The 27,126-nt window shown below is 41.3% G+C and overlaps 1 protein-coding gene across 3 annotated transcripts in view; it reads left to right on the top strand.

Annotated features, from left to right (window-relative positions):
* The window catches only part of tmem201 (transmembrane protein 201), a 187,138-nt gene that overhangs the window by 150,393 nt on the left and 9,619 nt on the right, over positions 1-27,126 (top strand). For all 3 annotated transcript variants that reach the window (XM_068016976.1, XM_068016975.1, XM_068016974.1), the window contains 2 exons: positions 4,002-4,304; positions 17,091-17,237. In XM_068016976.1, the coding sequence (XP_067873077.1) occupies positions 4,002-4,304; positions 17,091-17,237 (450 nt within the window). The remainder of the gene's footprint in view (positions 1-4,001; positions 4,305-17,090; positions 17,238-27,126) is intronic.

The following is a 27,126-nucleotide window of genomic DNA, read 5'->3' as shown; positions in this document are numbered from 1 at the left end:
TTATAATCCGGTTCACTTTTTATTACCATATTTGTTATATAGAATTTTATATCTGAGTGTTAATTCCTGGAATTGCTGAAACTTTTTAATGGAAGGTGATAGGGAGAGAGGAAAAATACACACTGTGGATCGACATGAACAGGAGTACTACAAATGTGAAAGGTAGAACTCACCAGGACACCAGCAAAAGTACTGGTAACCTTCTGTTTGGGTTCACAATGACCTGTTACGCACTTAATCAGCAGAGCAAGACAAGATATTGACCTTTTTTTTTGTCTGAAACAGTTAGTTTAACAAGATCGGCAGTTAGCTGTAAAACACCAACATCAGCATTTTTTAAATATGCGCTCTCCTCTTTTGCCCCCTTTCCCTCCAAAAAAAAAAAAATGCCTTCCCCCTCCCCCCTCCCACTAAAAGCAGGTAGAATTGTGAGACAGAGCACACCTTGTTGCCTTTTTTTTTAATCACCTCAGTTAGTGAAAGGCTGCGTTGTCAACTTGTCATAATGCAGAGCCCCTGGAATAACCTAGCTCTGAAATGCTAGCTAGTTGTCCAATTACGCAAAGGCTGTGATTCTGTGTTACACTAGATCACTGGTTTATGTGCTAATATTGGCACACTCATGTGTTACCTCATTAATTTTGTCAGTTTTTAAAATACTGAAGATATATTCCAAATTATGCTATTTGGTGTAAATATCAAGTGGAAAATAATAAGTTCTGTGCAAATATTTATTATCTTATTCATTACCTGCCAGTAGCTAGCACAGTATTATCAGTTACATATTCAGTGAATGTTACAATCCAATAGCAACTTGCATTTATATAGAGCCTTTAACCTAGTAAAAGTTCCAAGGAACTTCACGGGGCGTCATCAGACGAAAATTGACACCGAGACTAATAAGGAGACATTAGGACAGGTGACCAAAAGCTTGGTCAAAGGGGTAGGTTCTAAGAGAGGCAGAAAGGTTTATGGAGGGAATTCCAGAGATTGGGGCCTAGACAACTGAAGGCATGGCCACCGTTGCTGGAGTCAAGGAAGTGAGCATCAAAGTCTTCCTTGTTAATTGAAAAAATAAGCTCAGTTATGAAGAAATTCGAACATGTGTAAGACACATTCGGTGTTCAACACTACACAACACTCTATCTTCAGTTCCCAGCGATCACAGAACTAGAATGCCATGCACTGATGAGTAGCATTAGTCATCCTGAGTGGTGAACTATTTTCTGATCCATAGTTTTCATCTATGAATGTTGTATCTGGTGCAGGTGCCACTCTCCTGCAGAGTGCTTGTCGCATTGTACTTACTCAAGCAGCAACCACTGTGCACACAGGTGAATAGTGTGGTGCAAACCAACACCTTGGGTACAAGTCTGTTTAAGCCCCCTAATACACGCTCCTGATTACATGAATGGCCAGAATTGTGTATTATAAAGTATGCACCATAAGCAGTAACCCCCTTGCCCTCGTCAGATACCTCTCCCTCCTCTTCCCAGTCCCCTTCCCTCCACACAACACATACACTCCCACAACAAAATGAAGAAATCTTGGTAAATGAAGGGAGGACAGGAAAATTGGAGGATAGATGAAGGAAAAAGGAAACATAATGAAGAGTACAGAGCAAAAAACAAAGATAAAGTAGTTTTTGACCAAGGGTTACAGGCATGAGCACTGGGGGGTTGGGGGGAGGTGAGGTGAACCTGTTTCTTCATCAAAATTTTGGCATCAATTTTATCCTGTTCTCTCTCTCTCTTTTCCTCCCTCAGAATCCTGGAATTTCCCCTCCAACCTTTTATTTGTGATTGAACTTCTGCTGTGGTTTTCCCAGTTCCCATTTCCTTTTCAATTTTTTTTTCCAGGATAAAACCATTGCATTTTCTAATCATTTCATCAGCAGAGCCTTCACTTACTGATCTGATTTTGATTCTGCCGTTCTTAATATTGGTTCCCTTTCCCCTGTGGCATTAATAACATTGCTTTTCTTCTGCTGCCTCTTTGTTCTTTTTGTTTACTGCCTTTCGCTTCTCTTTCCACATGTTCTCTGTGCTTGTGGGGTGGCAACGGGCGACGCCAAGAAACACACAGCGAGTATCAGAATAAAGGCTGAACTACTGAAGATGGACAGGAGGAGGCGAGAAAGCACAGAAATCACGAGCAGTGTAAGGGAGAGGAGAAACTAGTGGAGAAACAGGACCACCAACGTTGAGAGCAGAGGATGTAGTGCAGTTAAAACAGATCAGCAGTGAAACAATAGAAAAACATTAAGTAGAGCAATGGAGGTTCCGAAAGCAGAAATTGCATAATATGTAATCTAAAAATTACTCTCTCAAATGTGATACTGTAGCAACAGTCCTTTCTAAAGGAAATCTCGAATTATGCTGTGTCTCAATCTATACCCGCTCTATCTTGGATTGGAACAAGTGCGTGTGACTGTTTTCTCACTGATTCACCATGTTTTTCCAATATTTCCGTTGTACACGGTAAGGGCTTGTTTAGTTTCTGTATCTGACGCTGGGCGATTGTATATATTTGCTACCCTATAAATTACAACAAAAAAGATTTTCCTCCTTCCTCTCTTGAAGGTGCCAGCTCCGCTGGCAAAGATAGCCTCATCAAAGTGACCATTCTTCAAGTGTGAGCCAAGGCATTAAATGTCAGCAGCCCATTTCTGTCTTGGCAAAGTGCAGAGGTGGGGTGGGCAGGGTCACAGCCAAACTTGAACCTATTTTCACCTCCACATTTTCCCAGAAAGGGCTGGGACTAAAAACAGGGAACCCGGCTAATGTTTCTTCTTTGCCTGGTCCAGGAACAAAGTGGGGGGATTTTGCCAGGCCTTTGGAGGCGGGGGTGGGAGCAAAATCGGAGAAAACTGCATTGTGCTGATCTCCAACATGTTTCTGCCTCCCCCCACTTTTCCTGGCGGCTGTTTCTGTGCAGTGATGGGAAGCCAAGTAAGCTTGTTACATGGGCAATTAGCAGCAAATTTCCAAGGGCAGTGTCATTTTGATAGTGTCACATGGGCCCCATGCTGTGTCAGAACCTCAGAGGAGGTGGCATGAAAATAAGATGCAATCTGACAGTTAAATGGTGCAAATGGCAAGCCTAAGGGAATCTGCAGGCAGAGGCTCGCCAATGCAAGAGCAGCTCCTAGAGACTGTCCTCACAGAGAGTGACCCCTAAATGGTCCCAACAGCCGAAAATACTCTACATCTGGAAAATTCAGCCTAATGAGGCCATTTCTCATGCTCCATCCAAATGATCAGTTCCGTCTGTACAGACTGGCAGTTGAAGCTGGCACCTCCTGTGCCTGCTCAGTTCAGTGCTACACAGAATGGTGCCTGGGCTGTTGCTGAATATATTGAAAGTCCTGCCATGGGGCTTCTTGATCAGAATCAAAGATCTGCCCTTCTATGACAGTAAATAAAATATTGCACAATAAGGATTAATGAATTTATTAGACCGCCCATCAGCTGTGGCTAGTGCCATTTAAAGGTGCTCACAATTTTTTAAAATAAAACTTGTTTCAAGGAAAAGAAAATGGAGTAATACAAATTCCTGCTGGTTTCTTGTCGCCGATTGAGTGCACAACGTGCTACTTAGATGCTGGCGACAATGGGGTTATCAGAATTGCCCATCACTGTATTGCATTGCCCATTGGTGCCTCACACCAATTTTCACTTCATGGAGAACTACATAAACATAAGATGTTTCATCTCTGCAGAAAGAGACATCAGCATCGCCAACTCACCGAGAGAATCTAGTTGTCAGCAGTTCAGATGAAGTCAGCTGCAGGTGCTTGTTTTGGGGTTAAGCAGTCTGCAAGGGGTGGAAAGAAGAAAAGCTCCTGATTCAGGTGCTTCAACATCAAAACATTAAAATATCTCAGAAACTAAATATGGAAACATATAGTTAAGAAATATTTTGTCAGACTTTACTGATGGATTGTTGTCCATTGAGGCAAGAAACTGATCCACTGTATTTTGTATTTGCCCTCTCTGTAGATTATTTCTCTTTGAAGTCTGGAAGTCGACCATCTTCTCCCTCAATGTCCCCAGCTCCATCAGTGGCAGGATCCATGACCTCCAGTTCTGGCTCCTTGCAGCACAGACGTCCCCTCATCAGTCCAGCTCGTCTCAACCTTACAGGACAAAGACTCAAATTGTTCACGGAACACACCACGATCCAGCAGAGCCCAGTAAAGTTGGCATGTAAAGCCCGGCCCACTCCACATGTGTCGGAGGACGCCAATGTCTCCAGTAACATTCTGGCGCAGGATGTGACCCGCATCTCTTCTCACAGTAACAGTAAGTACTTGTACAAACCAATTTGCAATGCTTCGAAGCACAGACAATTGTATCTTATAAAATTCATCGTAAATGAGAGTGAAGTTCCTCCTCTTGGTAATTTTACCAGAACATTGTCGTGAAAGCAGATTTTAGGGACTTAGGAAGGAAATTCAAAAGCCGGACCTCCAAAGCAGTGATCTCAGGATTACTCCCAGTGCCACATGCTAGTGAGCGTAAGAATATTGGGCGGCGCAGTGGTTAGCACCGCAGCCTCACAGCTCCAGCGACCCGGGTTCAATTCTGGGTACTGCCTGTGTGGAGTTTGCAAGTTCTCCCTGTGTCTGCGTGGGTTTCCTCCGGGTGCTCCGGTTTCCTCCCACATGCCAAAGACTTGCAGGTTGATAGGTAAATTGGCCATTTTAAATTGCCCCTAGTATAGGTAGGTGGTAGGGAAATATTGGGACAGGTGGGGATGTGGTAGGAATATGGAATTAGTGTAGGATTAGTATAAAATGGGTGGCTGATGGTCGGCACAGACGCGGTGGACCGAAGGGCCTGTTTCAGTGCTGTATCTCTAAATAAAAATTTTAAAAAATAAAATGGGTGGATTGATCGATCGAACACGTGGCTGGCGAATTGGTGTAGGAGGGAGGGCATCAGATTTCTGAGGCATTGGAACTGGTTCTGGAACAGGTGGGACCTGTACAAGATGGATGGGCTACACCTTAACAGGACCAGGACTAATATCCTCTCAGGGAGATTTGCTTGTGCTGTTGGGGAGGGTTTAAACTAGCTTGTCAGATGGATGAGAACCTGAGGGGTAGCTCAAATTGGAAGGAAGTAAAGCTCATAACGGGAGGTAGAAAAGTAGCAAGTGACATTAGAAGGCAGGCGAAACAAAGGCATCATCTAGGCTTAGAATGCAGAATAATGTTAAGAAGACAATGTTAAGGGCACTCTACCTGAATGCACGCAGCATTCATAACGAGGTAGATGATTTAAAGGCCCAAATAGAGGTAAATGGGTATGATCTAATTGCCATTATGGAAACATGGCTACAGGGTGACCAAGACTGGGAACTGAATAGTCAAGGATATTCGACATTTAGGAAGGACAGGCAAAAAGGAAAAGGAGGTGGTGTTGTGCTGATGATCAGGGACGGGATCAGTACATTAGTAAGGGAGGGTCTCCGATCGGAAGAACAAAATGTGGAATCTGTTTGGATAGAGCTAAGAAACAGCAAAGGGCAGCAAACATTGGTAGGAGTTGTTTATAGGCCACCAAACAGTAGTGGTAGTGTGGGGCATGGTATTAACCAGGAGATTAGAGCAGCATGTGGCATGGGTAATACAGTAATCATGGCCATAATATGATAGAACTTTACATTATGTTTAAAATGAGGTAGTTCAATCTGAAGCCAGGGTGTTAAATTTGAACAAAGGAAATTATAAAGGTATGAGGGGCAAATTGGCTGAGGTGGATTGGGAAAATACATTAAAAAGGTGCGACAGTACATAGGCAATGGACAGTCTTTAAAGAAATATTACGTGGTTTACAGCAACTAGACATTCCTTCGAGACACAAAAACGCCAAAAGTAAAGGCAGTCAACTGTGGATAACAAAGGAAGTTAAGGATTGTATAAGATGAAAAGAAAAGACCTTAATAAAGCCAGAAATAGTAGTAAACCTGAGGATTGGGAGGATTTTAGAAAACAGCAAAGGAGGACGATGAAACTGATAAAGGGAGAATAGAATATAAATTTAAGCTAGCAAAAAATATAAAAACAGACTGTAAAAGCTTCTATAGATACGTAAAAAGGAAACATTTCGCTAAGACAAATGTGGGTCCATTACAGGCAGAGTCAGGAGAATTTATAATGGGGAATAGAGAAATGGCAGAGAAGCTAAATGATTACTTTGTGTCTGTCTTCACTGAGGAAGATGCAAGAAATGTCCCAGAATTAGAGATCCAAGGGATTAGGGAGAATGAGGAATTGAAGGAAATTAGTATTAGTAAGAAGGTTGTATTGGAGAAATTAATGGGGCTGAAGGTTGATAAGTCCCCAGGACCTGATATTCTACATCCCAGAGTGTTGAAAGAGGTAGCTATGGAGATAGTGTGTGCATTGATGATCATCTTCTAAAATTCTATAGATTCTGGAGTGGTTCCTGCAGACTGGAAGGTCGCAAATGTCACCCCACTATTTAAGAAGGGAGGGAGAGAGAAAACAGAGAATTACAGACCTGTTAACTTTACATCAGTCGTTGGGAAAATGCTAGAATCTATTCTAAAGGATGTGATAAATGGACACTTGGATAATAATGATCTGATTGGGCATAGTCAACATGGATTTATGAATGGGAAATCATGTTTGACAAACCTGTTGGTGTTTTCTGAGGATGTTACTAATAGAATTGAGAAAGGGGAGTCGGTGGACATGATATACATGGATTTTCAGAAGGCTTTTGATAAAGTCCCCCACAGGACGTTGGTTAGCAAAATTAAAGCACATGGGATAGGAGGTAATATACTGTCATGGATTAAGGATTGGTTAACAGGCAGAAAGCAGAGAGTAGAAATAAATGGGTCATTCTCACGTTGGCAGGCTGTGACTAGTAGGGTACCGCAGGGATCAGTGCTTGGGCCCCAGCTGTTCACAATATATATCAATGATTTGGATGTGGGGACCAAATGTAGTATTTCCAAGTTCACAGATGACATAAAACTAGGTGGGAATGTGTGTTGTGAGGAAGATCTAAAGTGGCTTCAGGGTGATTTGACAGTTAATGAGTGTGCAAGAATGTGGCAGATGGAATATAATGTGGAAAAATCTGAGGTTATCCACTTTGGTAGGAGGAATGGATGTGCAGAGTGTTTCTTAAATGGTAAGAGGTTGGAAAGTGCAGATGTACAAAGGGACCTGAGTGAGTGTCCTTGTCAATAAGTCACTGAAAGCTAACATGCAGGTGCAGCAAGCAATTAAGAAGGCTAAGGGTATGTTGGCCTTTATCACAAGAGGATTTGAGGACAGGAGTAGTGAAATCTTGCTTCAATTGTATAGAACCTTGGTTAGACCGCACCTGGAGTACTGTGTGCATTTTTGATCCCCTTACCTTAGGAAGGATATTCTTGCCATAGAGGGAGTGCAACGAAGGTTCACCAGACTTGTTCCCGGGATGGCGGGACTGTCCTATGAAGTGAGAGTGGGGGACACTGGGCCTGTATTCTCTAGAGTTTCGAAGAATGAGAGGTGATCTCATTGAAACCTGCAAAATACTTAAAGGGATCGACAGGGTAGATGAAACTAAGATGTTTCCCCTGACTGGGGAGTCTAGATCCAGGGGACACAATTTCAAAATAAAAGGGGGAAGCCACTTAGGACAGAGATGAGGAGAAATTTATTTACTCAGATGGTTGTGAATCTTTAAAATCTGTACCCCAGAGGGCTGTGGAAGCTTAGTCATTGAATATGTTTAAAGCAGAGATTGACAGATTTCTCAATACAAATGGCATAAGGGGATAAGAGGCTAGTGTGGGAAAAAGGCATTGAAGTGGATGATCAGCCATGATCATATTGAATGGTGGGGCAGGCTCGATGGGTGAATGGCCTACTCCTGCTCCTATGTTCCTAATACAAAGTGGGCACACTGACTTTTTGCTGAACTTAATAACAGCAGGAATTTCGACCCATATATTTAATTTAGTGTCTACACAAAGGGTTCACCCCCACCCTAATTTTTCCAACTGGATTGCTTGAGTCGCATTACTCGGGTAAGTCTTCATTTGGAGGATATGTTGGAGAAACTGTCATATTGGCCAACTGCCCCAATAAAAAAAATCCCATTAGAAATAAGCCCAAACTGACACGCATAGTGTAGAATCATTTTAGAGGGAGCAATTATAAAACTACCCAACCTAATAACTTGGTTTCTAATTGTATTTAATTTGTTGTAGCATTTAAATATAATTAGCTAATTGGATGTTGTAACTTGTAAAATCGTTCAGGAATTGGTTATGGTAACTGGAAGAGTTCCCTCAGTGGAATGCTGACACTTTCAGTCGTTGGAGTTTTGGCCGGTTTTAGAATATTTTTTCCCTGCAGAGTTGATTTTCCCCCTTCCGCTACCCCAGCTGCCTTTGCCCTAATTCCATACAGCAGAACTGATATACACAGTTGTCATGGAATTGAGACCTCCAACTGTGCTTGGATAACCCTTCTAGAGAGAGAGAGGCACGTACCCTTAAAGTTGCTCCCTAAATATACCCACTTCTCTTCAGTTACATTATACAGTCTCTTCCAAAAACTCCTCAGTAGATGAATATTGAGAAGGAACAAAGCCAACGTTTTATCAAATCCGGGATAGACTACATTCTCAAATAGAACAGTTCTCAATGTTCAAATGATACTTTAATTGGCCCAGTCAAAATTAACCAAAAGATGAGACATCAATTCTTTTTGTATAAAGCATGACTTTTGGGCAGATTACAGTGAAAAATTGGGCCTCAGATTCCAGGGTTTATGCTGTGCACATGTTTAAAAGATGTGATCAGTTGTAAAAACAAAACTGAGTTTATTGCTTCTCTGTGATACCAGTTGAGGACAGTAATTTCTTGGTATAATTGAAGACTGTTTACTTCTATGTCCCTGGTCTCCTATTTAGCTGCAGGTTGATCTCTTGTCTTACACTGCATCCCTCTAATTCAGTTCCCTTGTGTCTTCTTGTTTCTCCTGTGTCCTTAAGCAGAAGATCCAGTTCGAACCTTACCAGTTACATCCCTTTGCATGTTAATTTGACACATCCACTTGAAACTGTGAAACGTTAAATATATAAACATTAAATGTTTGTCCTGGACATTTGTGTGTCTCCTTTCTCAACCCTTACCTTATTTGAAAGTGCATTAACATTAGAAGGTAAGAAGTTAATTAATTGCTTCATTTGTGAACAATTTGAAGTTTAAGTTTCTGTCTCATTCTTTTGTGTGTCTGAAAACTCAAAGCTTTTTCTTTTTCATCAGTGTTTACATTGGGATTTGTCTTGAATTTACTCACCCTAGGTTAATGACCCCCTATTTTTTTAATTTATAAGTCTCTGACTAATTTTTCCAAATGCTTAAGATATGAAGCTCTATACAAAGAATCTTAGAGGACAGAGAGGGACCATTTGACCCATCATGCCTGTGAAAGACCCAACCCATTAGTCCTACTCCCCTGCTCTTTCCCCAAAGCCTTGCTGTTTTCTCGCCCCCCCCCCCCCCCCCTCACCCCACCCCTCAAGTATACATCCTTTCCCTTTTGAAAGTTACTATTGAATCTGCTTCCACCATATTCAAATGGTGCATTCCAGGTCATCATAGCTCATTGCACAGTCACTTTTCTCCTCATCTCACCTCTGACGCTTTTATGAATTACCTTGCATCTGTATCATCTGGTTACTATCCCTTCTGCACTAGAAGCGGTTTCTCCTTATTTACTCTATCAAAACCCTTCATGATTTTGAACAGCTCTATGAAATCTTCCAACGGTAAAGTTTGATGTGCCCCTGTTCAGAAATGACAATCATTCTGTAAGTCGATCTTCTAAATTAATCTTTGCCTGCCTTACTGCAGCTACCTTCAGAATAACATTTTACTCTGACCCTAAAATATTCTTGTAATAGTTGTTTTTGTCCTTGTTCAAAAAATATTCCAACAAGCACGAGATTAAAATGTAGATCTGACGCTTTTAACTGTGATTGTCAGATTCAAGCATTGTTTTGTCTTTTTCGCCAGTTAATTCCTTTTATTTTTAATTTATAATTATGTTCTCTTCAATTTTGCGAGCCGCCCTATAATTTCTCTGGCCTGTAGGAGGGAAGGTAGTAGCTCTCTTGTTCTATTGAACTTTAGCAACACACCAGGAACAAGCGAGAAATCGCATCATTATAATTTTCAGTGCTAATTAGGTGTCTCGTTTCATACAACAGCAAAATACTGTGGATGCTGGAAATCTGAAATAACAGCAAATGCTGGGAATACTCAGCAGGTCAGGCAGCATCTGTGGAGAGAGAGAGAAACAGAGTTAATGTTTTGGGTTGATGACCTTTCATCAGAAATGGAAAAAGTTGGAGAAGCAACCATTTTAAGCAAGTACAGAGGCAGGGAAAAGTGGGGGGAAAGGAGAGGAAAGAACAAAAAGGAAGGTCTGTGATTGGGTGGAAGGCTGGGAGATTAAATGACAAATGAGATGATGGTGCAAGACAAAAGGAGATGGTAATGGGACAAGTTAAGCAATCAAAGATTGATCTAGAGAAGGTGTAACTGGTAATACCAGAATCATTACCACAGCTGCATGCTGAAAAAATGGGAAAAGTCATTGGAATAGTCTGAAATTGTTGAACTCAGTGTTGAATTTTGAAAGCCACAAAGTGCCTAATCGAATGATGAGTTGCTGTTCCTCAAGCTTCCATTAAGCTTCATTAGAACAGTGTAGCAGGCTAAGGACAGAAAGGTCAGAGTGGGAGTGGTGCAGGGAATTAAAAATACAGGTGACTGGAAGCTCTGGGTCACACTTGCTGTTACGACCAAGGTGGGAGGAGTGCACTGTTATTCTCGTTCCACTTCTCCACGGGTCACAACATATATCTAAATTTTTTCCCACTTACCGATGCAGTTAATCATAGACTCTATTTTTATCCCAGAATAAAACACACCAACAAGGCTTCTTTAATAAACAACAAAATTACCAGTTTATTATAAAACATGTCTTAACTAGTAATGAAGCAAAGAATAAACACACAGATTGAAGTATAATAGTTCCCTTTTTACCGTAGCCCCTCACATGCACATACATACATAGATTGGTTAACCAGAAAAATAAAAGGGATTTTTGCTTTTAGAGTTCTGTTACAGACAAAAAAAAAACACTTGGGCTGAATACTTGCTCATTCTTGAAGAAACAGCAGATGAGATATGTTGTGTTCCAAAACTGGCATACAGTCTGGCCTCCGAGTACACGTAGACAGGTCACGAGGATCTTTTAGAACAGTTCTTTTCAGGTGGCGTTGAGAATTAATTTAGCAGGCTATTCTTCAAAGACAGGAGACGAGATGAGTTGACACAGTAGACTTCTCAGGGTCTTTTAGAGAGGTGCTGGAAAGCTGAGCTGGATTGTGGTCGTCTTCCTTGGGAATTCTCTTCTCTGCTTGGCAGTTCTCTCCCTTTTTATATAGTTCAACCCCAACTCCAAACAAATCAAAAGCCAAACCAACAACAGGAAGTCAACCTTTTGACCTCCATCAATCTTGACCTGTCAATTCTTCGTAAACAACTTCTCCTGGTGTCTAAAGTTCTCTGTTGGTTATTGAGCTGGAAATTAGGTGGTTTTCCGGAAAGGCTACTTGTTATTGCTGGAAGTCAGGAGACTTCCCGGAAAGGCTCGTTTTCCTCACAAGACCTCTCAGTGCCCCTTTTTAAAAAAAAAAAATTCCAGGTACTGTTTTTTCAAAGTCAAGTGGCCTTTTCATGACCCCCCTTTGAAAACCCCAAAGTTTAATATTTCTTCAATCTTTCAAAAATGAGTCCTCAAAAAAATATATTTAACAAAACACAGAGGCACTTTCGTAACACTTGCAGACTGAACAGAGGTGTTTTGCAAAGCAGTCACCCAATATGCATTTAGTCTCCCTGTTGTCGAAATGTCAACTTGAACAGCAAGTACTGTATACTATATTTAAAGAAGTACAAGTGATTAGCTGTTTCACCTGGAAGGAGGGTTTGGGGCCCTATACGGTGGGAAGCAAGGAGGAAAAAAGGCAGGTATTGGGTCCCCTATGCTTGCATGGGAAGGGGGGTGGTGGTGGAGGGTTGGCAGTGATTGAAGTGTGGACCAGGGTGTCACAGAGGGAATGGTCCCTTCAGAATGCTGAAGGAGGAGTGAATGATGTGTTTGGTGGTGGCATCACTCTGGAGATGGTGGAGGATGTTCAGTTGAATCTGGAAGGTGGTTTGAGAGGAGCAGAGGAAGGGGTGAGAGCAGAAGTGTGGGAAATGGCTCAGACACGGTTGAGGGCTCTGTCATCCATGGTTGGGGGGAATCATTGGTTGAAAAGAAAGGTACACATATTGGAAGCACTGCTATTGAAGGTGGCATCATCAGAACAGATGCAATGGAGGCTGCAAAATGGAATTGAGCCATTTCATATTACTAATCCTGTGGAAGGGCCATGCATTACTTATCAATAGATGAATTTAAAATAGAGTTGCAGCTTCCAAATGGAAGATATCCACATTATTCAGCATTGCTGCTGTTGATTTTGGATCATTTTGCATTAAAATGAATCTAGTGCAAGTGAAGAGCTAGGGAGAGGTACAATGTGACAGAGGGTCTCCTTCCTAATGAGATGGTTGCAAGTTTCAGCCTCCAAGCGGCCATTACTTAACTTCAACCAACGCTATTTGGTAGTGATTTTCCTCTGTTCTGTGCAGTGAGGTAGGTATCTCAGAAGGGGAAGACTGGTGCAGTGGATTTCTCCCCAAACCTCCTGTTCGAATATATACTTTTATTATTGCAACGAAAAGCTGCTATTACAGAAAGCCAACAAGCCATTTCTTCCATTGGTAGGTTAAGTAGTTGTATTTCAGTCACAATGTCTACCACCCGACCAACCCCGAAAGCAATCTGAGTAATTCCTCATTTTATTGCACAATTCAGTTACTTCATTTTTCCGCGTAATCTGAATTGGATGGAGTTTAATGCAAACAGCCCTTCAGAATCTGATTTGTTTGTGTTTTTGAGACATAAATTCACAACACAGGCCCTCCTCGCTGTAAAACGTTCCAACTTATATGCATCATAATTTGGTAGAGGAATGATGATGCATGGAATGGAATACTTTTCTTTCATTTCAGTCATGCAGTGTTAACATAAAGCATTTGGGTACAGCGAGAGCTAAATGTAGAGTAAAATTCCTTTGCTGCCTTCACCTCAGGGAATGCTCCTTATTGTACCAGTGCAGGATACTCCATTTTATATAACAGCCACCTTTGTGATCTTACTGAATCATTCCCAATTAGCCTATCCCTCTCTTGGAACTAGGTTGCATCCTGTTCCATGCAGAACCTGTACAGTCATCAGACACAAAATTACTGTCATCCTATCTGCCTCCGTAGGGTTCAAATCAAGTAACCAGAAGTGACAGGGCAGTGAGTAAAAACCACACTGTTACCCAGCACACTTGTGCATGTTTCTGATACAACAAAACCTTCTTTGTTGCTTTCTCCAGGATTTAAAACACAACTAGAAGTACATAAGCCCTATACTAGCATGAGCTACATATAACCTATTTTGCTCAACTTCCAAAAATACCGTTAAGAGTCTCCAGTATATCTGTTAGATTGATTTAATCTGCCTGTTCCTCATTGTTGTATTAACTGGGGTTTTTATCCAGAAAAATTGATCGACATTAAGTTTATGGGAAGGAAGTTGAGTTTTGACCAGAGAAGGCTTATCTCCAACATAGTCCGTCATAAGTTTACAGAACCGGATTGAAAAAAGATTAGATTGGCGTCGTCTTATTCTCCTATAACCAGGGATCCCTCAGTACTTGTGCAACACCTGGCAATGACAGTGATACTCTCACAGGAAAAGAGGAAATTAGTGCGAGAGGAAGTGAAGACCATCTTCAGGGATTAATCGCACAAAAGGTTTACCCCCGCAGATTTAAATACTTGCCAAACAGCTCAATCACAAAGATGACAGTGCACAGTTTAATCTACAGGTTGAAATGATGAGCTATTAACCCTGGGCATGGTGACATTTTTGTTTATATGAAAAAAGAGAAATCCCAGAGTAAAACCATAGTCACCTGAAAACCTTAATATTTCACTTAAATTCTGTTGAAGGTATCAATGAAGTCTCCTGCAAATACAGAGAAGTAAATAAGCTCTCTAATGTGATTGTGCGGAATTGCGATTTGAAAGAGTGATTTTTGTTTTATTAGAAACCTGAGAAATTTCTAAATAACTGCCAACTCTGAACTATAGAATTCTGATAGCCATTAGCTCTTTTTTTCAGATTTGCTTCTAACTTCCTTTTTAAGAACCTAAATGTTGATCTTTTGTTACGCTGTACTTATGGAGGTTATGTTTTGTCTTTCTCTTTCCCCTATTCCCTCACTTTGTGAGTACCCAGGTTGATTAAAGTTGGCTTTTATGATGTGCCACAATAACAAATGTAGTGAGGTACAGTTGCTCATAGTTTATCCTGTGAACAGGTTCCTTCACACACATGAATTTATGGTTTAGGTTAAGCTTGAGATGATCCAAAACTCTGCCGCCCGTGTCCTAATTTGCACCAAGTTCTGTTCACCCATCAGCCCTGTGCTCGGTGACCTACACTGGCTCCCGGTTAAGGAATTATTCGATTTTAATATTCTCACCCTTGACTTCAAATTCTTCCATAGCCTGGGCCCTCCCAATCTCTGTAATCTCCTCTAGCCCGCAACCCTCCAAGATATCTGCTCTCCTCTAATTCTGGCCTCTTGAACATCCCTGGTTCTAATTGCTCCACCATTGGTGGCCGTGCCTTCAGCTGCCTAGGCCCTAAGCTTGGGAATTCCCACCTCTCTGCCTCTCTATGTCGCTCTCCTCCTATAAGGCACTCCTCAAAACCTACCTCTTTGACCAAGCTTTTGGTCATCTGACCTAATATATCCTTATGGGGCTCGGTGTCAAATTTTGTTTTATAATGCTCCTGTGAAGTTCCTTGGGGTGTGTTACGATCAGGTGAGAAAGAGGTATAGGGTTTCCTTTCAGCCTTCACCTTGTCTTACTGTAACAGGGTTTAATTTTAAACACACCGTGTTTTTAGCTTCCCCTTGGTGAATCCTTGTTCACTGCTTTCCAATTATAAGGCAAAGAAACCAGCACAAACAGGCTTTCTTGGGTTTAAAGAAGAAAAGTAGAGATTTATTAAACTTAAACTCTAATTCAGTTAGCACCTACGGAAACACGACGCACCCACGCTAGCATGCATATGTGATACACACATGCAGATAGAGACAGAACAGAGCAGAAGAAATAAAGTGGAAAAGATTGAGGCAATATCTGAAGAGTTGTTGTTAAGGTTCTTCAAGCTCACTGTAGAGTCCTTGATTGTAGGCAGATCTTGCTTTTCGTTGGGACCCAGTATTCTTCTTGAGCCTTGTTCGCTGTAAGAGACTTTTCTCTCTTGGGGTTCATGTGTCTTGAGTGGATTAAGAGACATGTGAGAAAGAGATGGGAGCAGACAGGAGAGAGACTTGCAGGTTGATAGGTAAATTGGCCATTGTAAATTGCCCCTAGTGTAGGTAAGTGGTAGGGGAATGGTGGGGATGTGGTAGAGAATATGGGATTACTGTAGGGTTAGTAAAAATGGGTGGTTGTTGGTCGGCACAGACTCGGTGGGCCGAAGGGCCTGTTTCAGTGCTGTATCTCTAAATAAATAAAAAATAAAAGATCTTCTCAGTCCAGGAGCAAACAGACACTCTGCCCAAACTGTCCATACAAATTCAAAAAATTCTGGTTGCCCAGCAGGTTAGTCATGTGACTAGCTGGTTTGACCATGTCTGTTTGTGTATTCGGCCATTTTAGCAGCCAACCTGCAATGCGAGCTCCCCTACCTTCAACCTCTGGTGATCAAAAGTCCATTGTGGGTTGAATGTGTTAGGGAATGGCTGCTTTGTCTTTCCAAACACTGTCTGTTAATATGCAAAAATCTTTTCCAGCCACTGCTGATCTATTTAACAAGCCCTTTGTTCATTCCAGTAACAGTTTAAAATCAATGTTCATGACAGACTTAATGTGCCTTATTCTTGGCAGGTGGGGGCCTAGCATTACAGGTGCTATATTACGTTAAAGGCGTCGTATAAATGCAAGTAGTTGTTGTTAACTCCCAGACAGCTTGGATTTTAATCCTTTTTTTTTACATTTGCCTGGCATTCACTGAGGTGGACGGCAAATTTCCAATCAAAATTCTAAATCAAGTAAAGCAACTGAAACAAAGGCAAATTTCATTGAAATATAATCTCTAAATGCATTCAATTTGATGGCAACCTCAAAAGTCGTCGACGAATCCGAACAGCCCAGCATTGACCTTCTGTTGGATTCACCCAGTTTGTAGGTTAATGTCTGCTTGTAGCTGACACTGAATAAGATTCCCAAGTGCTAGTAACTGGAATTGTGACACGAGTTAAAAGCAATCCAGAACTGGATGTCTGTGTTGTCACTAATTTCTTAATGATTGCTGTTGTCAGTGCCTTTGATTAGTGGGGGATAGGTCTATATCTGTTAGCAAAATGTCCTGAAGGTAAAATTAATGGTGTTAATTATATTGTGTGCATCTGGCACTAGTAAAATTAAAAGTTTTTTCATATGTTACTCAATATTGTTCTGTTTTTTCACTTGTCTGACTGATTTTAGGTTTTGCTTGCTTTGACCAAATTACTGTTTAATGTGTACTGGCATGTTATACAGCACATTTTCATACACACTGATTGTTAACCCTTTCCTTCCTCATTGATTACATGATGACTAAAATTCTGATCCCAAGTATATTGGGGTCGCTACTTGTATTTCTCCTCAAGAAGCCAAAATGACCTCTTCCTGTAACTTTTAATATATCCTCCTTGTATCTGCAATGCCCTTCCTAGCATGGCTAACCATTTACTTGGCCAATAAGGAATAACCACAAGAACACGGTTTTGAATGTTTTCACTTAAGTGATTGTGTAGTAGATAAAAATCACAATGTCTCCGTTAAATGAACAAATTGTGTTTTGTTCTCTTCAGATGCTAAGTCTGTTGGAGGAGGGAGTATTTACAGTGAGGCAACAGGCCAGAGGAAAGACAGCTCTTCCAGATCCTCAGCATGTATAGTAGATACTACCACTAATATTGTCAGCCACCAGGCAAGTGATGATGACAGAGGATGGAAAGGTATGGTCTTTAACAAGGTTACTTGGCTTCTGTTGGGCAACTGGACCGCCTTGTATTTAAAGTGTAAAATTTTGTAAGATGTAGCACTGTGGATAATTTAATCCTTTCAGTATTGCTGACGAAAGAGACATGCTGTCAAAGCTTTTCATCTTGCACTCATCAGGACAGATACAAGAATGCCAAATTTCAAAGGGAGCAACAATTTATACTGCTTGAGAAAAGGGTGCTGCTTGGGTGGCAAGTCGACTCTGATTGAGGCATTGCCATGGAGAATGTACCAGGGAACTATTGTACCCCACGCTTTAGTTTAATTCAGAAAAGGCGCAACGCCTAAACATGTTCTTTTGCCCGCAGAGGATAGGTTCCGGCATATGAATATATGTAGCTTCTGGCAAGTGTAAGTGAGCTCCATTCTGACCCAGGCTGATAATCTTAAAGTGGTTGTTAGTGCAATTCTTAGCACACTCGGGATTGTTCATTAAGTGCTGTCCAATCGCGGAATCACATTCAATATTGCTGTATTTTAGGTCCCGAAGGAAACATTAGCGTCATTAGATTTTCTCAGATTGTACTTTGAGACGCTGGATTCAGTTTATGCTGCTGTTTTGTCAATTTGCAGACTATCACTTTATTCACTGGTGGTTCTTCCTATGGCATTGCCTACAGCAAGGCAGATTTTACGCTGTTTTATAATCTGGAGAATGTTGGACTGTATCATGCTGCTGCTAAGATGCAACTCTGTTTAAGTAGCCTGCTCCTTTACTTTGACCACTATCTTTGGTGTGTGCTAACCATCAGTAGAAACCTCAGCCCTTCCATGCTTCCGTGGGTAGGCTTGGGTATATACACATACACAAGGCAGCTTAATGTCACCGTAGAGATCACAATACAAGTTGTTTTGGGGGGAAAGGAGAAGACAAATTGTCACTAGTGTTACGTTACCAAAATGCAAAGGATTTACTATTCACTATACGTAGCTGATGTCAAATTAAATATTACTTTAAAATAAGGGCAAAATGTAGGATTTCAAAAGGTCAGTAGCATGACCAAATCTGGTTGGATGTATTTCTGAAGGTTCCATCACATGATCTTCCATCCCCAACCACCCAGGCCAGTTAAACAACCATCTTTTCCTATTTTCCAATCATTTTTAGAACCAATAAACAGAAATGTTCAAACAAAACGCACTTTTTTTTAAAATAACAAATTTATTCCAATACAAAGCCCTTTTGTTTCCTTTTGATTGGCTTTTCTGTAGCACTTCTCTGCAGGTAGGGACAATGTGAAAAGCTATAGGAAAATGATGTGAAGGATAGATTGCAAATTCTAAAAATACTTTGGGATATGGTGTGCCCTTTTACTAACTGAACACCAAGATTTTATCAACGAGAGTGAGGGGGGGGGCATGCAAAAATTTAGGTTAACCACATGAAAGCAGATATATTCTGTATTCCGTTTTCTAGAAAGGCGAGTATTTCCCCACTGCATTGCTCGAAAACCATGGCATTAGTGCCCCACTAACAGCCCCAAAGAGTACTGAACGCTGTTACCTTTGTATCATTTTATATCCCAGCAATCAGTATGATAATGTGCTAGCATTCTTTCAATGGGAAAAGGTGCTACCTAGTTGCTGGTGAGCTTTATGAAGCAGGAAAGGTAGTGAATCTTTGGAATAGAGTTTGTGAATCTTTGGAATTCTCTATCCCAGAGCATGGTGGATGCTCAGCCTTTCAGTATCTGCAAGACTGAGAGCGATAGATTTTTGGACATTAAAAGAATAGAGAGACAGGGTGGTAAAGCCGTATTGAGATATTGGATCAGCCATGATCTTACTGAATGGTGGAGCAGTCTCCGAGCAGCCGTACCGGCTACTCCTGCTTCTATTATTACTTATTAAGGATCCCAGGTTTGGTTATGCTGTATTAGGGAGAGGAAAAAATCAATCAGTGTTCCCGCTTCTAATAGAGTGACTACCCCCTTTCCCCCCCCCCCACCCCACTGACTGGAAAGTGCAGTTGCGTGGATACCAGGCTTGACTGTAATGCCTTCTGTAGTGGATTAGCCTGCTGGAGCACTGATGAAAGAATGGGGGATGAGGTGAGCTACCAAAGACCTGCAGCCACCCTTGGAACTGTAATCCCTACATTTTTGAGCACTGCAGTGGGGAAATACTGCTTGTGCCTCTCAGGTTCAAGTCTCTTTCTAGAAAACTCTTCGAATACAGAATATATCTGCTTTCCTGTGGTTACCCTAACTGCACCACCACCCCTGCTCCCCCCCCCACCCTCACTGATAACTTGGTGTTCAGTTAGTAAAAGGGCACACCATAATCCCAAAGTATTTTTAGAATTTGTAATCTAAACTTCACGTCATTTTCCTGCAGCTTTTCACACTGTCCCTATCTACAGAGAGGTGAATACAGAAAAGCCAACCAAGAGGAAACAAAACAGCTTTGTATTGGAATAAACTTGTCATTTGAAAAATTATTGGGCTATTGGGGGGGAAAAAGTGCATTTTGTTTGAACACTCTTGTTTATTGGTTCTAAAATTGATTGGAAGATGGGAAAAGAAGATTGTTTAACTGGCCCAGAAGGTTGGAGATGGAAGGTCATGTAATAGAACCTTCAGAAATACATGCAGCTCGAGTTGGTAATCCTACCGACGTTTTGAAATCCTACATTTTGGCCTTATTTTTATGCAATTTTGAATTTGATATCCGCTACATTCCAAATACAGCCACAAAAGATCCTCACTTACATATCAGTGAATAGTAATCCTTTGCATTTTGGTAATGTAACGCTAGTGACAGTTTGTCCTCCCCTTGTCTATAGCAGGAACAGGTTACTGAGTTGGATGATCAGTCATGATCATAACGAATGGTGGAGCAGGCTCGAAGGGCCGAATGGCCTACTCTTCCTATTTTCTATGTTTCCACCCAAAACAACTTGTATTGTGACTTCTACCGACTCTCAAGCGGGCAGGGAAAATATTTCACAGTGGGTTTTATTATTGCTTTCAAACTTTATGTAAGAAATGCATTTTAGAAAGCTACTAAAAATGAACGCGGTGCTAAAAAGGGTTAAATTTGAAATTTAATTATGTCTGTTTCCTGTCTACTTAGCCTGTAAAACTGAGATAATACAGATTTTAAACATTTCAAACAAAAATATAGTTTTAAAAAAAAGTTTCCTGTTTGGCCTAGACAGTCACGAACGCTTGGGGCAACATCACTGTGGTGATGTGATCTATTTAAAACCTTTGTGTTTTTAATTCCACGGCATTTCATTCACATACAGTGAGATTTAATGTTAACTTAATATTGTGGCCACTAAATAATTCTTTGCAGTTGTTTGTTTTCGTCCAGTCCTTACCAAGCGGTTTTTGCTGGTGTTGTGGGGGTCACTACTGTACTGACTGCCTTTGGCTTTCAACAGACCTTACCTTTAAAAAAAAACTGTTGAAAACCTGGGACCTTCCCCGAGGCTAAACAGGCTCAGTTCTCTGCTACTGGCATGTGGCTTTTTGACCTGAACACTGTTCCTTGCTGGATTAGGAAGCACCTGCTTGAAAAGATGATACTTGCTGTTTTGTAACAGTGACGAGCAGCTGGGCGGTGGGGTCAAGACTTACAGACCTGACAGATTTTCAACTTGAAGGGGAACCAGGGGTGCTGCCGTCCTCAGTGTGTGGCCTGGGGAGTTTTACAAAAAAAACATTTATTATTGAAGTTCTATTTGTTCTTACACTAAGATTTAGTAAACAAAATTGCCAGTGAAGAAATCCCTGTGGCTGGCTGGGAGACCCAGTCCAAAACAATATAGTTATTGTTGAGGAAAAAAAAGTCCTTAAAATCATATAAAGTTCATGCACACAGTGCTGTTGTTGCTGGATAGGCATTGAAGTTGGTGCAAAATTTATAATGTGTTATTTTACCCATGTATTTTCTTTGAGCACCTGCTACTGAGCTGGCAATTTTTTATTTAGCTTCTGAGCTAATGTTGATATAATCCTAAGAGCCAAATAGCAGTATAATGTGGAGGAATTGCTATGATAATTCATTCTGAGTTATCATCTACCTGCCAGCATTTCATTGCTTGTTGAACTGTTTGTACTAAATAAAGATGCAATCCATGCTACATGCAGTAAATGCAAAAACACAAGTACCAAATCATTTACTGGAATTATAATGCAATCTGGTGTATTTCTGAGCTCGCCAGTTCAGGCTGGTCGTACTCCTGGAAGTTTCATGATGTGACCCCTCACCTCCCATCGCCCTGTCTGGGCAATCAGCATTTTTCCCTATCTCCAATATTTTGAAAACTAAATGACACTATGGTTTTTCTCCCTGCTTGCTCACAGCAGTATCTAACAGATTAATCTTTAATTCCAGGCTTTGCATCATTTGGTTGTGACCTAAAAGCCTTTAGAATAAAAATGAATATTCCTCCGATGTACCACTTCATACTTATGTTGTCTAAATTAGTTGTGATGGTAAGAAAGCTATTTTAAAAGACACTATTTCTCGCCCCCAAGATTTCCCTTGAAAACAACTAATATTGCTCCACAGCCACTAACACTTTCTCATCGATGAAGTGCACTTGCAATTGTTATTTTTCTTAATGTTACGATCAGGTGAAAAAGGGGTGTAGGGATCCCTCTCAGCCTTCTCCTGGTCTTATCGTAACAGGGTTTTATTTTAAACTCATTGTTTTTTTTAAGCTCCCCCCTTAGCGAATCCTTGTTCACTTCTTTCCAATTGTAAGGCAAATAAACCAGCCAAACAGGTTTTCTTAGATTTAAAGAAAAATGGTTGAACTTTATTAAACTTAAACTCGAATTCAGTTAATGCCTACAGATATGCAACGCGCTCAAGCTAGCATGCATACACGATACACACATGCAGACAGAGACAGAAAAGAAATAAAGTGGAAAAGTTTGAGGCAATATCTGATGATGATTTTGGTTACTGTTCTTTGAGCTCACTGTAAAGTCCTTGATGGTAGGTAGGTCTTGCTTTTCGTTGGGGCCCAGTATTATTCTTAAACCTTGTTCGATGTAGGAGACTTTTCTCTCTTGAAGTTCATGTGTCCTCAGTGGGTCCAGAGGCTTGTGAGAAAGAGATGGGAGCAGGCAGGAGAGGTCTCCTCACTCCAGGAGGAAAACAGTCTTTTCTGAGTTCAAACTCTTTGTACAATTCAGAAAAAACCCAGGTTGCCAAGCAGGTTGGTCATGTGACTAGCTGGTCTGACCACGTCTGTTTGTGGATTCTCTTGTTTTAGCCGACCCTGGAATGTCTCTTCTTACACACAATACCTGGTGCTCAAAGTCCATTGTGGGTTAAATTGGAGCAGGGGATAGCCCCTTTGTCCCTCCAAGCGCTGTCTGTTAGTATGCAAATGTTTTTCCAGCCATCTTTTTTTTTTTCCATCTGTTTAACAAGTCATTTCCTCGCTCCAGCAACAGTTTAAAATCAATGTTCATGTGACAAAATTAATATGCCTCATTCTTGGCAGGTGGGGGTCTAGCATGACATTTACAATTTTTGTCTTTAAATTAGCACACCTGCTACCTGCTCTGCGCTGTCATTAGATCATTGACCTGGCAATGTTGGGTTATCTAGCTCCATCTATTCCTTTTTCTGCTGTCCTGCTCCTTGGGTTCAAATCACAAGTTTGAAATCCCTAACCTCTGTTGCGTTACCGTGAGGAGAAACCAGGTGGAGGACAGGGCTTTCCCCATGATGGACAGGATAAAAATTCCACAGCTGCTGTCTGATGTGTCCTGAGATGGACAGTTAATGGTGGTTTGTTGGGTGGGTGTTCTCTTTACCCCAACTTTTCGCCCCCCAAAAACAGCATGGTGTGTGGTTTCGGGCAATCCAGTGGGGGGGAGATTTTATATTGAAGTGTTGGGCGGCGCAGTGGTTAGCACCGCAGCCTCACAGCTCCAGGGACCCGGGTTCGATTCTGGGTACTGCCTGTGTGGAGTTTGCAAGTTCTCCCTGTGACCACGTGGGTTTCCTCCGGGTGCTCCGGTTTCCTCCCACAGCCAAAGACTTGCAGGTTGATAGGTTAATTGGCCATTGTAAATTGCCCCTAGTGTAGGTAGGTGTTAGGGAAATATGGGATTACTGTAGGGTTAGTATAAATGGGTGGTTGTTGGTCGGCACAGACTCGGTGGGCTGAAGGGCCTGTTTCAGTGCTGTATCTCTAAATAAATAAAATAAAATAAAATTTTAAAAAGCCACAAAACCTTTTTCAACATTGTGTCAAGGGGACTTACCCTTGGAAGCAAACTGAGGGAAAGTATGTGGCCAGCTCCTGCATGAAAATAAACACATGTATTTTTCCTTTCCTTAAACCTACCTCTTTAACCAAGGTCATCTGCCCTAATATCTCCTTATGTGGCTCAGTGTCAAATTTAGCTTTGTAATGCTGCAGTAAATTGCCTTGAGATGTTTTATTGCAATAAAGGCACCATATAAATACAAGCTGCTATCAAGACAATCTTGGAGGGTTGGCAATGCTAAAGCTGATAGAGGTTTAGATAAGGTAGACTAAGAAAGGCTGTTTCCATCAGCTGATGGTACAAGGACTAGGGGATACAGATTGAAATTTTTGGGCAAGAGATGCAGGGGGATGTGGGAAGCAAATTTTTTATGCAATGAGTAGTATTGGTCTGTAACTCACTACCTATGAGGGTGGTGGAAGCAGAGATGATGAATGATTTCAAAAGGAAATTGAATGGACACTAGAGGGAAGTAAACTTGCAGGACTATGGGGATAGAGCAGAGGAATGGGACTGATTGCATTGCTCCACAAAGAGCTAACGGTGGACTCAATGGGCTGAATGGCCTCTTTCTGTGCATTATGAATCTGTGACTCTATTGTTGTTCAAGCTCTGATGAAACAGTGTGTCCTTACCTGTCACTGCTGAGAAGTTGAATTTTTCATGTTCCTCTCTTTCTCTTTAAAAAAAAAAGTTCTGATAGCTGGGACGTGCTACTTTGTTCCAATTGCCCTGCCCCCTCATTTGATGCAAGATCTTTAGGGATGAGAAGTTCCCATCAAAATCTATGGGGTAAAGGCTTCCCCTGTAGCCCAGTGGATAAGGTCATTGCCTGTTGTTGTGACGAGCCTTAAAGAGCAGAAGAATACAAATTCAAGTCCCAGTCTTTATGGCGAGTTAGCCGACACTCAGCTGGGATAGCACTCCTGCTGCAGTGGAGCTCTCCTTCCTAGAGCGAGAGTAGTGAATAAATCAACCCCTCCATCGCTATCCAGTGATCCCTGTTGACAAGCGAGTGCACATAGATGTCGGGCGATGAAAGGCTCGGCTCTGCTTCCAAACCTTCTATTGTTGAAAAGTGAGCTGACACTCATTACCTTGGCTTTCACATCAAGGGTGAGTTCTTGGGCAAGACACCAAGAACGCTGCCAGTAGATGTGTAACGTCACTCCTGCAAGAGTCAGCACCTTCAGGAGAGAGGGTGAAATGAACCAGGGAAAGATGGAGTTGACAGTATAGTGCGAGGCTGGGGAAATGCTGTCCTCTTTCTATTTAAAAAGTGATGCATTTACCAAACTCTCAAAAGATTTATGGTCTCTCTTTAGTTTCAGCCTTGAATCTACTTAAGTCCCAAACTAGCTTAGAACCAGTTGCAGCTTTTGTAATGTTCTCTGGCCCATGTTCCGTGGTTTACTGTTTAGCGTAAAAGTGGTCTGTCAGCCATAATAGATTGAAGAGGGCACTTTGCACCAGAGAACCAATAAAGATTAATTGGACTAGCCCAAAGAATGGTACCTGAGGTTTACAGGCCATAAAGACCTGTATGAAGAAAAAGAGAGGAACTTGCATTTGCATAGCACATTCCACGTCTTCAGAATGTCCGATGGAACTTTCCAGTCAGAGTTATTATTGACATGCAATCACTTTGCACACGTGAAGCCCCCACAGCAGCAAATGAAGAAACACGCAGGTAATCTATTGGTGTTGGTTGAGGGATAATGTCAGCCAAGGAGGTAGGAATTTAAATTGTGTTATGGGTTCCTTTTACTTCTACTTGAGAATGGCAGTTAGGGCTTCGGCTTAACATCTCATGCAAAAGATGACTCCTCTACCAATGTAGCACTCAATACTGCATTTAAGCATCAGCCGAGATTTATTGCTCAGTTCCTAATGGGTTTCAAATCCACAACCTTCTGATTCAGTGTTGAAAGTGTTGCCAACTGAGACAAGCTCAGATTCAATTTGTGCATTGACTCTTACCGTAAATTGGTAAAACATCAAGAAAAGAGAGACCAAACAATTGGCGTGTTCCCACTATAACCAATACCTTGGAAAACATTGTACTCTTTCATGTCGAAGAGCATTCTAGTGAAAAATATATTTTCTGTAGCTTGGGAAGAGAATGGTGTTTTGGGAAGACATAGATCAAGTAAACTATTAGTTGGGTAGCATCACGTTAATTCTCTTATACAATGAATTACTAATACGACATTCTCAGGAATGTGGCTTCACTCGGTACTTGGGGATTCATTTCATCTAATGTGATCGTAGCATTAAAGGATCCTTGGCTCAGTGCTAAGTGATGATTTGCAGCTTTCTTGTTGACAAGAAAGATGGTGATGCAAAGGGCTCTTTAAATTGGGTAATTAAAGCTAATGTATGTGCTGATTTACCTCGACTCGCAGTGCACGATCTGAGGTGTACATGTTCTTCATTATTTTTTAAATAGAATCTTTCACGTTTTCCCTCAAATCGAATAGACTATACACTAATTGTTGGATTGGGCCTATAACTTTAAACTTAAGACCAGAAGAAAGTGATTATTTGGATCTGGCTAACAAAACTCAGAAGTTCTAACAAGTTAATGACCCTTTAATTGCCATTTTCAATATTTTGAAGTACAAAAGGTTTCTACAAAGCAACTTGCATTTATAAAGCAGATTTAATGTACAAAATGTGCTACTGTACTGTGCTGGGGATGGGGGGGGGGGGGTGGAGAACAGAAAAATGTGATAAAAGAATGGGCATAGAGCCATGTGGAGAGAGCTAGGAGAGGTGACCAAAAGCTTGGTTAAAAAGATGAATCTTGAGAAGGTTTTTTAAGATAGGTAGAGGGTTTATAAAGAGCGTTCCAGATAATAGGGCCTAGATGGCTGAAGGATCTGCTAGCAGTAATGGGGTTTGGGGGCAGGGAAGGAGGCGAACAGAGAGGGGGTACACAAAAGGCCAGACGGTTTGAGGGTATGGGTGGGTATGTAAGACTGGAGGAGTTGCAGAGGTAGGTTAGGGCAAGGCAAAATTAATTCTCTTGTGCAATTAATTACTAATACGACATTCTCAGGAATGTGGCTTCACTCGGTACTTGGGGATTCATTTCATCTAATGTGATCGTAGCGTTAAAGGATCGTTGGCTCAGTGCTAAGTGATAATTTGCAGGAGCGACACAGAATGTATGAAAAGGACAAGCCCAGCATCAAAAATACATCCCATCAGCAAAAACTGGTGCTATGTTCATGCCCCTCTTCTGAAATGAAGAAATCTCACGGTAGTAATCACTGTCTGAATGTATTCGAAATATTGGCTCACCTCACAATCAGTTTGAATAATGCAATTCTCTTTCCCAGCAAGCAATTATTATTAATTTTTGTATGTTTGGTATTGCATACATTTTGAGTGAGAGTTGGGTCCTTCCTAAAGTTCTTAGTGAACTGTAAAAAGTTAGTTTTTTTGAAGGTTTCCTCCATTCATCCAGTTCCATCAAGAATAGGCATAACCAGCTATCAGAAAGTGCTGCACTGTGATTGATATCGTTTGGTTTTGATGTTTGCTTCATTTCCGCTTTAAAAATCCATGAAAAAGGAATTTTTTTGTCAATGGTTTA

This window comes from Heterodontus francisci, chromosome 37, assembly GCF_036365525.1.
Source record: "Heterodontus francisci isolate sHetFra1 chromosome 37, sHetFra1.hap1, whole genome shotgun sequence".
NCBI lineage: Eukaryota > Metazoa > Chordata > Chondrichthyes > Heterodontiformes > Heterodontidae > Heterodontus > Heterodontus francisci.
This window is presented reverse-complemented; position numbering and strand designations above follow the sequence as displayed.